We start from the raw sequence: 13,785 nt of genomic DNA, 5'->3' as shown, positions 1-13,785 counted from the left end.
TTTCTATGCAAAACCAATAAAGCATTTCTAAAAGAAGTAACCACAGCTTCACAGAAGTTAAGCAGGCTTTCAGAAATAGTGTCTGCATTTTAAGGTTTTTAAAAAAATCCAAACCCATTGAGTTTCATCTTTTTAACTGCTAGAAGAAATCAAATCACAGGGAAAAAAGACACAGGAGTAGGATGTACTTTCACAAATATTGTCCTATTCTCCTCTTACAGAACATTGGCAGAGCTTGTAATCAGTGTCATGAGAGGACAGTTCAGATGAATTTTGTCCTCACGTTGTGGTTTAACCCCAGCCAGCAACTAAGCACCACGTAGCTGCTTACTCATACCCCGCCCCCCCCCCGACCCAGTGGAATGGGGAGAAAATCAGGAATAGAAGTAAAACTCACGGGTTGAGATAAAAATGGTTTCATAGAATATAAAAAGAAGAAACTAATAATGATAATGGCAACACTAATAAAGTGACAGCAGTAAAGATAAAAGGATTGGAATATACAAATGATGCGCAGTGCAATTGCTCACCACCCGCCAATCAATGCCCAGTTAGTCACCAAGCGGTGACTCCTCAGCCCCCACTCCCCCCAGTTTATATACTGGACATGATGTCACATGGTCTGGAATATCCCGTTGGCCAGTTTGGGTCAGCTGCCCTGGCTGTGTCCTGTGCCAACTTCTCGTGCCCCTCCAGCTTTCTTGCTGGCTGGGCATCAAAAGCTGAAAAATCCTTGACATTAGTCTAAACACTACTGAGCAACAACTGAAAACATCAGTGTGTTATCAACATTCTTCTCATACTGAGCTCAAAACACAGCACCGTACCAGCTACCATGAAGACAATTAACTCTATCCCAGCTGAAACCAGGACACCTGATCTACATCCATTCACAAAGCTCTATTGTTTTCAATGTCTCAGAGCAAATCTAGATGTTATTGAAAGAAAATGCCAGATTTTCTCCATTATCATGCAAGGCAAATTAAATCTAAGAGGAGACAAAGCCTCTCACGCTATACAAGGAATAACGATGTTTTATATGGAAATGGATAGAAAAACAGAAGGGAGATAACTGAAAGAGACTATAAAATTAATCCAAAATTGTAAACTATGGGCTATATATAAAGGGTACAGTCTGCATCAAGCAGATACAGCAGCAGCTTCCTTTTCTCAAAGTATATAGCATATCTGACATTTTATAATCTTTACAAAAATGTACGTTTTAGTTTAAATTTGACCTTCTGTCTGGATTTGTATGCACACATATTTCACTTTTGGTTTAAAAAAGATCACTACTTGCTACCAAAGTGTCAGAAAACCAACTATATTGAACTTGCGCAGTTCAGGTAAGTGTACTGGAACATTAAGAACTTTAAAACCATGCTCCTCACAAATCTTTAGCACCATATTTGTATGAACATATATTACAAGTAAAAGCTCATAAAATCAAAAAGTCAATGGGGTTGTAAAAATTAAGCACAAAGCCTTATCAGAAAATAGCTGACAGTAAAATGAAAATGGATTTGGAAAGTAAACTTCACTCTGGAAAGGAAAAAGGAAAGAAAACTATAATAAAAACTTTGACAAATATATTTGGATCCAAATTTTAAAAATTATTTCACTCCTAACATATTGCTCTGGAGATATCTTAATCACTTTTACTTCCTAGTGTAGAAAAGGCATTGCTTCAATCTTCCTTAACAGAAATTCTCTCTCCAAAAATTGAGATTGTCTATCTAAAATTAAGTTCAGGCATTCTTTTGTAGCCCCTCTTCCAGTAAAAACAATTCCAACTTCCTCTATAAAGTATTTAAACATCAGCAAATTATTGAATTTATCTATATTTTTTAACTGATCTTTTTAATTTATGGCAACTATAATTACACATTTGATTACAAGAACTTGCACGATTTTTCTATGGGATCTTTGCCTTAACAAGTATACCAGACAGATAATTCTGACCTATTAAATCATCACCTTTTCACTAAGACGGGCAATTACAGCCATAAGTAGCACTGAAAGGCAAAGTCCTGCTGAATATCTGAGATCTGAGGTAGACTTCGGTTAGTACAAATGGTATCTTCAGCTAAAGTATCTGCATGACTCAAATCTCACCTAGGTGTATCTGTACTGAGATTTTTACAGTCTTATACTTGACCAAATGTGAGGAATTCGCAAGGAAACAAGAAAGACACATATTAAACAGTACAGTACATCGGATTTTAATTACCATTTGAAAACACGCCTATAGAATTGAATCTCAATCACACATGATGAGACTGCAGTGATGTGGATGATTATACAGCCTTAACTTTCCCATGCAACACAAGCGTTCAGTGTACATTCTGCAGGGATGTTTACTCTGGTATGTGAATTTAACTGTATGTGAAAGGTGCTGAATTGAAACGTCTGGGTTGCTAAATCAAAATTTATACAGCACAGCATTGGCAGTACCTGCCTCTTCATATGGTCCTGCCAATAAATTTCAGCTTTAATCTGACAAAAATATCTTGAAAGCACTATTTTTAGGCTGCGAGAGGAAAAACTGCAAACCCTTCTTGCCCCAGATGTAGGTGCTAATGAGGCACATTACAGCTCAAGGTTTCTGAGCAAAGAAGAAACATAAGAAGCTTCGTGACTTCAATCCAACTGGCAGTGAATTGTCCAAGGGCTGAACGGGAGCAGAGGACAGAGACCTGATCAGCATCAATTATATGAAAGAGGCAATTATAAGGAGCAGGAGAAAAGGCCAATTAAAGTCAAAAAAACAACCACAAGACAGACTGCTGGAGGACACACTTAGCTAATGCAGGTCAGCCTTCCTGAGCCTGCCAACTATAAAACACAAATTTTAAATAACCAGTAAAGAGAAAAGAGCCAGGACTAATTTGCAGGTTGGAAATGACAATGCATCCTATTATCTCCACCGCACAGTTTCATTATGGGATGGCTCTGCAGGCTCCCTTTCCTTCATAGGTAGGAGGCACAACCACCTCTATTCAGGACCTGCACACAAGCACTGGTCTGCTGCTGCTCATAGGGTGTACCCACAGCTACGTGGGACCCATGCGCAAGCTGCCCCCAGCTCAGAGGCTTGAATGCTCCCACTGAACCTCAGGTGACAGGAACAGCACAGGGAATCACATTTCTATGAACGTATTGTTCGTTCTTTTATTTTTCTACAAACTTTTGTACCTAACCTAAGTGTCAAAGTAATGATCCTTCATCACAAAACTGTTTTTAAGCTTACAGCGAGGAAGCTGTGAGTTACAATTGCAACACAGATATTATAACAAGACTTTCCTCATATTCTAACCACATTTAGAATTTCTTGTAGCATATTAATATGGATCAAGGGTTTCAAGCTGAAGATCGCTGTCAAAGATCAAAGGTAGCTGTCTTTGTTAGAAAGAAAAGAGAGTTTAGCTTGCCAGCTACCCTCAAAAAACTTTCAAGTGAAATAAATTCCAATTTGATGATTTAGTACTGTAACAAAACACAGCATGATGGTATTTGAACAAGATAGTATTTCTGATAGTGATAGCTATCAGTGTGCAAATCTAAACTCTCCTGACAGCAGCCGCTAATTTAAAAATAATTACACAAAACTCACTAGGAGCTTTTGTTAGGAACTGCTTTCTTGAAAGCTTTGCTCAGAATTATAGGTCCTTTAGAACCATGAATTGAAAAGTAAACAAAATAATGTTTTCTACTAAAGAAAGTTCCTGTTCATTTACATCTCTGTAAAATACAAGCTAATGAGTTGCTTTGTTTTATACCCTAAACATGACTTGAACAGCTCTTAAAACAATTTCAGTTGTAGGGGCTGAAAATTTCTGGATGTGGCACAGAAAAAAAGGTATTATCCAGGATGTAAATCTTGTGGATGCAAAATATTTCACAGAAAAGCTCCTTAGAATACTTTGTAGAATGGGACAAGAGCTGTGTAGCTTCTGTCAGTGGGAGGATCTCAAAAAAACACATAGACAGTGATTTTAACTTGAGGAGAGGGCTAGGGACCCTTAAGTCCACCTTGCCTCCTACCCTTCAAGTCAATCCATGCTATGCCTTTCAGCAGCTAGGATCTTCTATGATGTTACTATCCATGCTGACATACTGACAGTAACAAGCAAAACTGGGATATAAAAGACAAGGGCAAGAAATATTCAATTCCCTTTTTAGCACAGTAAACTTGGAGCTGGCACAGCTAAAGTTACGATAAGAACAAGCAGTTTACAGAAACACAGGAAACAAGACAGAAGAACTCAATTCAAAAGTAGGAGGCCCTATGTCTGAGTGATTCAGCACTGACCACCAGCAGGTACCCTAAATTTCAACAAGTTACAAGCTGATTGTATTTGCAGTAGTCACAACCTGGAGATTGTAAATACTTTAACTACCAAAATATATGTGTTTATTAATATATACACTTGGAGTGGGAAGGGGTGAAGAGATCAAGTCCTGGAACACTACAGCAATACTAAACTCTTGCTAGTGCCTTTCTGGCAGTTGAACTTTGATGATTTCATAGAATCACAGAATGGTTTAGGTTGGAAGGGACCTTTAAAGGTCATCTAGTCCAACCCCCCTGCAATGAGCAGGGACATCTTCAACTCAACCAGGTTGCTCAGAGCCCCGTCCAGCCTGACCTGGAGCGTGTCCAGGGATGGGGCATCTACAGCCTCTCTGGGCAACCTGTGCCAGTGTTTCACCGCCCTCATCGTAAAAAACTTCTTGCTTATACCTAGTCTAAATCTACCCTCCTTTAGTTTAAAACCATTACCCCTTGTCCTATCGCTACAGGCCCTATTAAAAAGTCTGTCCCCACCTTTCTTATAAGCCCCCTTTAAGTATTGAAAGGCTGTAATAAGGTCTCCCCGGAGCCTTCTCTTCTCCAGGCTGAACAACCCCAACTCTCTCAGCCTGTCCTCACAGGAGAGGTGCTCCAGCCCTCTGATCATTCCTGTGGCCCTCCTCCAGACCCGCTCCAACAGGTCCCTGTCTTTCCTGTGCTGAGGACCCCAGAGCTGGACATAGTACTGCAGGTGGGGTCTCACCAGATCAGAGGGGCAGAACTCCCTCCCTCTACGTGCTGGCCACACTTCTTTTGATGCAGCCCAGAATACAACTGGCTTTCTGGGCTGTGAGGGCACATTGCTGGCTCACGTCCAGTTTTTCATCCACCAACACCCCTAAGTCCTTCTCAGCAGGGCTGCTCTCCATTCCTTCATCCCCCTGCCTGTATTGATACTGGTTGCCCACACCCAGGTGCAGGACCTTGCACCTGGCCTTGTTGAACCTCATGAGGTTCATATGGGCCCACTTCTCAAGCTCGTCCAGGTCCCTCTGAATGGCATCCCATCCCTCAGGCTTGTCAACCATACCACTCAGCTTGGTGTCATCTGCAAATCTGCTGAGGGTGCACTCAATCCCACTATCTATGTCATTGATGAAGATACTAAACAGTACTGGTCCCAGTACAGACACCTGAGAGACACCACTCGTCACTGATCTCTAGCTGGCCATTGACATGGAGCTGTTGACCACTTCCATCTGGATGCAACCATCCAACCAATTCCTCATCCAACAAACAGTCCACCCATCAAAACCATATCTCTTCAATTTAGAGAAAAGGATGTTGTGGGGGACCATGTCAAAGGCCTTACAGAAGTCCAGATAGATGACATCTGTAGCTCTTCCCTTATCTGTTGATGTAGTCACTCCACCACAGAAGACCACTAGGTTGATGAGGCAAGACTTGCCCTTGGTGAAGCCATGCTGGCTGTGTCAAATCACCTCCCTGTCCTCCATGTGCCTTAGCATAGCTTCTAGGAGGATCTGTTCCATGATCTTCCCAGGCACAGAGGAGAGACTGACAGGTCAGTAGTTCCCAGAGTCATCCTTTCTACTCTTTTTAACAATGGGTGCAATGTTTGCCTTTTTCCAGTTACCGGGGACTTCACCCAACTGCTGTGACTTTTCAAATATCATGGAGAATGGCCTGGCAACTACATCAGCCCACTCCCTCAGGACTCTAGGATGCATCTCATCAGGTCCCATAGACTTATATATGTTCAGGTTCCTCAGGTCATCACAAACCTGATCTTCTCTTACAGTAGGAGGGACTTTGCTCCCCCAATCCCTGCCTTGAGGTCCATCCACTCGAGAGGTGTGGGAGGAGAGATTGCCAGTGAAGACTGAGGCAAAAAATTGTTGAGTACCTCAGCCTTCTCCTTGTCTGTTGTTACCAGTTTGCCAGTCGTTTTCATCCGGGGGGTATGCTTTCCTTGACCTTCCTTTTCTGGCTGACATACCTATAGAAGCTGCTCTTATTATTCTTTGCATCCCTTGCCAAGTTTAGCTTCAGCTGTGCCTTGGCCTTCTTGACTCCATCCCTACACAACCAGGCAATGTCCCTACACTCTTCCCAGGAAACCTGTCCCTGCTTCCAGTGCTTGTGCATTTCCTTCTTCTCCTTTAGTTTGACCAGCACGTCTTTACTCAGCCATGCCAGTCTCTTGCCCTCCCTTCCCGATTTCCTACACATGATCCAGTGTTGTATTTAACTAAAAAAATTCAAGTTAAGCAATCTGGCATAATTTCTGAAAATCACAGTACAGAAGGATGTTATCTGAGAGAAGGGCATCCTTAAGGAGATCAGGAAGATACAGGCACACTACATTTCACAAAGAATTTAATCACTGTAGGAAGTGAAATCCAATTATTGAAACAATTTCTTTTTTTGTTTTGCATTGTAGAAGGTACCGAAAGAATGGCTGGATGCTTATCAGGGAATGTATCCAACGCTTTTAAGAAACAGGGCAAATCTCATTGACGTGCTTGAAGCTGCCAGTAAACGTGTGCCATATTTGAAGACCGTGACAACCACCAGTCAGCTGTCTGTTCAGTGCTTTCTTCCCATATAGCAATACCTTGACTTCTCCATTATTGTGGCAAAGAACAACTTTGCTATTTGCAAGAAGCTTTTGCATAGACTTACAATAATTACCATTTATGAGTAATATTCACACACGACTCAAGAATGAGAAAATGTTGTACTTGGTGCTTAAATATATACATACAAAGAAAAGGCATGAGACTGGGACCTTCTGGGTGATACTTGACAAAAACTTATTTGGGGAGGGGTGTATGTCTGCATTTAAGTATATGACAAGGGATGGGCAGAAAGAAATAAGACCATTTCTATTGTTTATATACTGCTAGCTGGTTTTTATATTATCACTGATAGTCCTGTTTATATAAGGCAAACATTAAACCAACTCTGCATGTGTTAGAATTTCAGGAGCATTGGTGACTTTGGTAACACTACTGCCTTTTTACTATTGGATTAAGTAAGCTTTGGCATTTAAATCAAAGGCAAAGATGAATAAACAGATTCCTTTTCACAGTTACCCTACTGTCCTTTTTCAACAGAACATTATCGCATTTTCAGCTTTATTACAGAAACTCTCAACAAGTCAATAAAAGACCTACAAGCTTTTTTAACTGAAAACTTTAGCCTGTTTATTTTGTATAGCTACAATATAAAGAAAATATTTTCAACAGAGTTTTGAAAGACCGTTTATTTTTACAGAGCTAAAGCATTCTCTTGTTAGTTTGGTAGTGTTCCTTACCTGGTTTATTGAAGAAAGACTTCCAAGCCATAATTATCCTTGTATACACTTCCCGTGCATCACTGCTACTTATTCTATGCTCAAAAGAAAGCCAGCTTACTCTTCCAAATACTATAAACTGCAGAAGACCCTTTTCCCTGTTCTCCACTTCCAGAGACTTCAAATCAAGGGAAGTCCAATTAAATTCTGGCTTTTCTTCCCTTTCCATAGTTCTCTTCTATTTTTACTTCAGTTCCTAATGAACCAAGAAAATAAGACAGAGGAAATGGCAAGAAGAAAGAAAACAATGTAGAAGTTCCTTGCACTTGTCTACCCAAGTATGTAGTCATGTATTAGTATCTTTGTTTTCTCCGGTGACTTGTAGAAATGATAATTCCTTTGGTGGATAGGATCAAAGCTTTAAAAAAGTATTAAAATAGGATTTGGAAAGCAGAGGATATTCCCCATAGAGTACTACAGTTTTGTGAAAGGTCAAATTCAGGGTGTCTTTACTCCACAATATTGCTTAAACATATTCTGTGTAACTAATATATCCAGGCAATATTACTTTCAGTAATTAAAAATACATATTTCTGGATTCTTGGAAATCAGAACAGCAAACAATGGCAGGTGTTAAATTTAGGCTGTTTGTACTCCATACAGGATAAAGAAGATTGGAAAAATTCATACCACTGCTCGTGGGAGAAAAATGCTTAAGTGTGTCAGACATGTATTTCTTTTCCTAGAATCAACAGCTCTTTACTAAGTCCAAGCTCACTGACAGATACAGACACCATGATGAAGAGAACAGATTCCATAGCTTTCTTTACATTTTTGCTCTCCAGACACTTATTCTAAGCTTTGAAAGAGGGAATATGCTTCTAGTCAAAATCACATCATTGAAAAATGCATGTTATCACAAGGATAGCATTTTGTGAGATCATTTGTATAAAAAGACAAAGATTCTAGTTCTAGTTTCATTTTAAAAGCTTCTGAAAATAGAAAGTAAAAAAGATTGGTGAGCATGTACTCACACATGAAAAGAATAAAAGACCTTTTAATAATCCAGATGGAGTAATGACTATATTCAGTAGCTTTCAAAGACAGGATTCTGATGAGATTTAACTGGACAGCTAAAGGACATCTAATGAAGTTAAAAGTTGACAAATGCAAAGCAATGCAGATGTGATGGTAAAAAACCTGGTGCTTTTCCTAAATCAAGGATAGGCAAGCTTAACGTCGGAAACTTAAAAGCACTGCAACATCCTGGGTAGCTCATTCTATCTGCCGAATGAGCAGAAATTGTAAAAAAAAAAAAACCAAACCCAAACCCCCCCCCCCCCCAAAAACATTGAGAAACAAAACACGACTTTTATTGTTTGACAAATAAGTCTGAAAGTATGAAAATTCCATTACAGAAATTAATACTGCAGCCTCATGTAGAGTCCTTAGCTATGTTAATTTGTGAAATTATACCACAGGATTAGAAGAGGACTCAAAAATTCAGAGTGAAGGAGTACAAGCCAAGAACTTTGTAGTCAGGACTAACTCAGGTACAGATACCAGCATTACAGATCCTCTAAGCTTATGTACAAGGAAAACAATGGTCAATGTAATACCATTGTACTGCGTCATCAATACTTTAACATCTTCTAATATCATAAGAGTTTAATAATTTGGATGGACAGGAAGAAATATAAACTCTGATCTTAACTTAAAGCAAGTGGTGGTCGGATCTCAGCAGTGGTAATGCCACCAGTTCAGATCATAAGCTGAAAAAGGGTGTCTATAGCTAATTGATATCCATCTATGAAAATCTGTTGAGATGTCAGCCAACAGGCTGATTGTTTATACACTGCAGTACATTTTAGGGACTAAGACATTTGGAGGCGAGCTGCTGTCCTCTGTAAGACACAGAGCCTTTCAAAATTGCATCTATAGCTGTTTTAATTCAGAATTACCTTTGATACTATAGACAAAGGTGCACAGAGTAAATTTATAGGTAAAGCTCCAGGAAGGGTTGGACCTAACTAAATTGCTTAGCAAAAAAAGGATTCTACAGAAAGACAGTAGATTACTTTACTTTATGTGCTAGTGTCTCATGCTGAATGGATTTTGGCTTTGAATGTACCAAGTAGTCAAGACAACTACTACCAGTAATAGACCTAACACTATAGAACAGTATAGCTTAAATGAAGTAAAGCAGATGCAGTTGTGGTCTAATAAGCACAAAAAAGGAAGATGTGCAACTACATGAATGCTTACCACATGACAGTTTAGAGTCTGTTTACAATTGGCAGTCCTAGCAGGGAGCTATGCCTCCTCCAATAAGTCCCCATTTAGACAAAGAGCTGTGCTAGGGTTTATTCCCATTCTAAAAACCCCAGACAACACACACTGATGATCAGGCTTCTTTATGGAATTAGATATCTTCCACAAAGATGCGAAATATGTACATGCACATGTGCTAGAACACATGAGCGTATGCAGCACTGAAGTTATGCACTGCTATAGATGCTGTAAGTCAAATTTGGAAACAGATTCCATGACAGTGCACTACATAAAACAGCAAAAGAGCTGGTAAAAGTATGTACAGAAAAATACAAAAGGGCTTTCACATTCCATCACCTATTATGTACATTAACCTAACTTAAAGTACTGCTCAAAAAGTATACTATGTTCATAAATATTAAATGCTAAATTTTATATACTAAGTAATTATGTTCGTCCTTTCAGGAAATGGTGAACACAGAAATTCAGGGTGTAAGCACAGTTGTCCTTCAATGCTGTACGAAGCTTTCAGAGAATACTGCTTGTGCGTCTGCAGATTGCTGCACTAGGATGCTGGAAAGGAGTTTACTAGTTGTTGCATAGAGCCTGCCCTTAAATCCCGGTTAAACCTAGAAAATGCATGATGATTTGACTCACAAGATAACACTTTCACTGTCTGTCCTTCTTCTGTCAGCTAGAATCAAATGAGTTACTTATTTCACAGCCTTTTTTGAATCATATATGCTTTTTCTAGCCACCTACTTAATTTCCTAAAACACTTGGAGTTCTTCATTAAAAAATTCCACAGGTCTTGGAAAAAGCAGTCTTTGGCTTCACCCTGTCAGGCTCCAGTGACATAAAAAAAGCATTGCTCTATAAAAACATGCATTATTATTGTCAACAAAATTCTGGTTTGGCATGTATGCTGATCCTAGTTACTTTCAACAGCAAAACCTCCAAAGAGAAAAGGATTGATATGATGAAAAATGAAGGTCAGAGAGAGTTTAAATACACCAGAATAGGAGAGAGACTTAAAATACGGCATTTATAAAAGAGATAGTGTAGTTTAGCACCATGAAGTATTTCTTACTGAATAATTCAAGAGAGTCTGGTTCAGAACCCTAACTTAAGTGCTAATTAGCCACAGCAACATACTTACTTTCAACAAAAATATAAAATAAGATCTAATTAATGACCATTTCCAGTGGCAAAAGATGAAGTTCTCTAATTTATCTCTGAAAAAAGACACTAGAAGAGAAACAAAATGAAAGGGGAGCTTTAAAAGAAAAAAGCATTTCAAAGGCTAGGTTCCTGTGGGCATTTCAGTGCCTAGGGCATACTGCTCTGGTTAGCCCTTGCAACTTGTCACTGCAAGAATGAGATGATTATTTCTCTTTAGGAGAAATCCCTTCCATGCCAGTAAACACAGAATAAAAAGTTGTACATTTTCTAAACTGAGGTATGCATACATTTGGACTGAGAAAGCAGCACACCAGAACCATATATTAACTAAAAAAGGGACAAAATGAGCCCGCGCAATTCTTTGAAACTGAGTTGAGAAACTCCTCCAGCAGCTGATTACACAGTACTCTGCTATAACATGTTTTTCGTAGTTTAGTACATCAAATTATTTCACAACTGGAAAGTAAGGGTATACAAGAGCTATTTATAGAACTTAGAATATTTGATAACGTAGAGCAGGAGGTCACTAAATCATAGATAAATGGAGAAAGGTTTCTTAATGGGAGTTATAGTGTGCTCAGTAAAATTGCTTCCACTGTTATCAGCCATATTATCTACAATACTCATTTGATTCAAATTACAAATCCAACAGTAATACAACAAATAAACCCTAGCTAATAAGCCATAAGATTTCAATTGAATGCTTCCATTAAACATGCATATATAATCTACCTTCAAATTAAATGGCACCTGACTCATGCATTTCATTGTTCTAAATATTGCAGTCACACCAGCAGAGTATTTTCATAATAATGCTAAAACTGTTTCATTAACTTGTGTTCTGTGCATGTTTTAAGTGATTAGTAGTACTGATCAAGGATGCAGAAGGACAGATGTTTAATTGGCAGTAAGAACACAAGAGTGAATTCTCAGTTGTCAAGTTTCAGGCAGAAGTTCAAGAGAAATACATGCCCATAGCTAAAGCTGAGTCTCATTACTGAGTTTTAAATGCCTATTTACGACCTCCTTGATTAGTGAAGTATTGAAGCTTATTTATTCTTGCCTCAGAACCTCAGTTTACTTCTGATTTGGGTACACAGGAATGAAAAGAGATCTGTATAAGAAGGCGGTAGTCTCTATTAAAAATTGGGAAGTCATGAGGATGATTTACATCTGAGAGAGTCAAGACATTATGTGTGGACTCAGCTGAAAGTAATATGTGAGCTCCTCCCTGCAAAATTTCTCAGCAACAGCACAATACCATAATCATGCCAAACTAGTCTGCTTGCAAGTATGCTTTTCCTTTAAAGAGACATTTGCCTTAGAACTTCCAACAACCCATTAAACTTTTTAAAAATTTCATGTCAGGGATGGAACTATAGCTATTACTGCAATCTTCTTCCTGTTTTTGCTTCTTCACATTCACATTCACACAATCGTTCTACCTTCCTTAGCATCTGTTTAAGCATTTGCATATTTTGTCATACAATGTAATCAAAATAAAGTCTCTACATGCCTATTATTAGCCATTTCCAGTATCTTCATTTCCAGTATTTGAGACACAAACCTCGTGAAACCAGCTGTACAGTGTCAGTGAAATTCTGTGAATCCTTATTTAGAAAGCTACCAGTTCCTACGAACATAATGTTCTGATGGTTATCTCTTTGTCTGCATAGAGCTCAGCAGTCTTGCATTCAGTGATCTTCACTTCTATAAAGTGGGGTTACATCCCTCAAAAAAGGCTGCTATGGCTGTATGTCCTTTTGACATTGATATAGTAACTATACAATGTATAATGCAATGGGGCCACTGGGACACAGTTTTCTTCTATCTCAAAAAAACTAACATAAAAGTTGCTGGAAAAGTTTAAGTTTTAGAATACAGTAATTATTCGGAAAGCAGCTGAAAGCCAAGTAATTTCTCACTAGTTCTTTCTTTTGCTGCTTATTGAGAGTTGTTTTTCTTTTTAACTTACCAGGCATTATAATATTGGAAAAACCTAGTTTCCTTGTTATGGATACTCCATGGGTAAACATAGATGTATACTCTCTCCTAATTTGTTCTATGTCTCCATGAAGCAACTGAAGAGAAACTGCCAGACCTGAAAATGAAGAGAAAAATAATGAAAAATAAGACATTCAAACATATTATGGTGATCACTACTTCTTAAAAATTATATATAATTGCAAGGATATATGTATTCCTGAGAACTCACAAAATTTAGAGGAAGATCAATAATACCAAACTAACCCACCTCAAATTTTTATGTATTTGGGAAGGCTACCAACATCCAGAAATCAATAAAGACTTGAAAACAACTACCCATGAAAAAGCATTAGCAAATTATTACTGATCTGTAATTACAATGACGCATTGGATCAAAACTATCTCAAATAGGGATGGACTGACAACTTAACTGGAAAAAGAATTTTTAAAAGATCTCAATTTAGGGAAATGTCAATCAGTAATATTTGCTACCATTTCAATTTTTCACTTCCTTCAACACAATGCTGCCTTCATTGGTATGCAAGAAAAGGTGCAAACATAATGGTCCCTATCTATAGGAGAAATGTGGAAGTCTCATTACAACACATCACTTAACCTGATACAAAGTTATGCAATATATTAATCCAAAATCTGAAGAAATGAATTCTAATAAACCAACATAGCATAATCAATTTTTTTACTTAGGCACAGTAATTTCATAATGACTGAAATT

At 38.4% G+C, this 13,785-nt stretch overlaps 1 protein-coding gene across 4 annotated transcripts in view; it reads right to left on the bottom strand.

Moving 5' to 3' along the window:
- The window catches only part of DOCK4 (dedicator of cytokinesis 4), a 253,508-nt gene that overhangs the window by 97,751 nt on the left and 141,972 nt on the right, over positions 1 to 13,785 (bottom strand). For all 4 annotated transcript variants that reach the window (XM_030013859.2, XM_030013862.2, XM_030013860.2 and 1 more), the window contains exon 13: positions 13,042 to 13,167. In XM_030013859.2, the coding sequence (XP_029869719.1) occupies positions 13,042 to 13,167 (126 nt within the window). The remainder of the gene's footprint in view (positions 1 to 13,041; positions 13,168 to 13,785) is intronic.

This window comes from Aquila chrysaetos, chromosome 5, assembly GCF_900496995.4.
Source record: "Aquila chrysaetos chrysaetos chromosome 5, bAquChr1.4, whole genome shotgun sequence".
Taxonomy (NCBI): Eukaryota; Metazoa; Chordata; class Aves; order Accipitriformes; family Accipitridae; genus Aquila; species Aquila chrysaetos.
The sequence above is the reverse complement of the archived record's forward strand: the minus strand, read 5'-3'. Positions and strand labels throughout refer to the sequence as shown.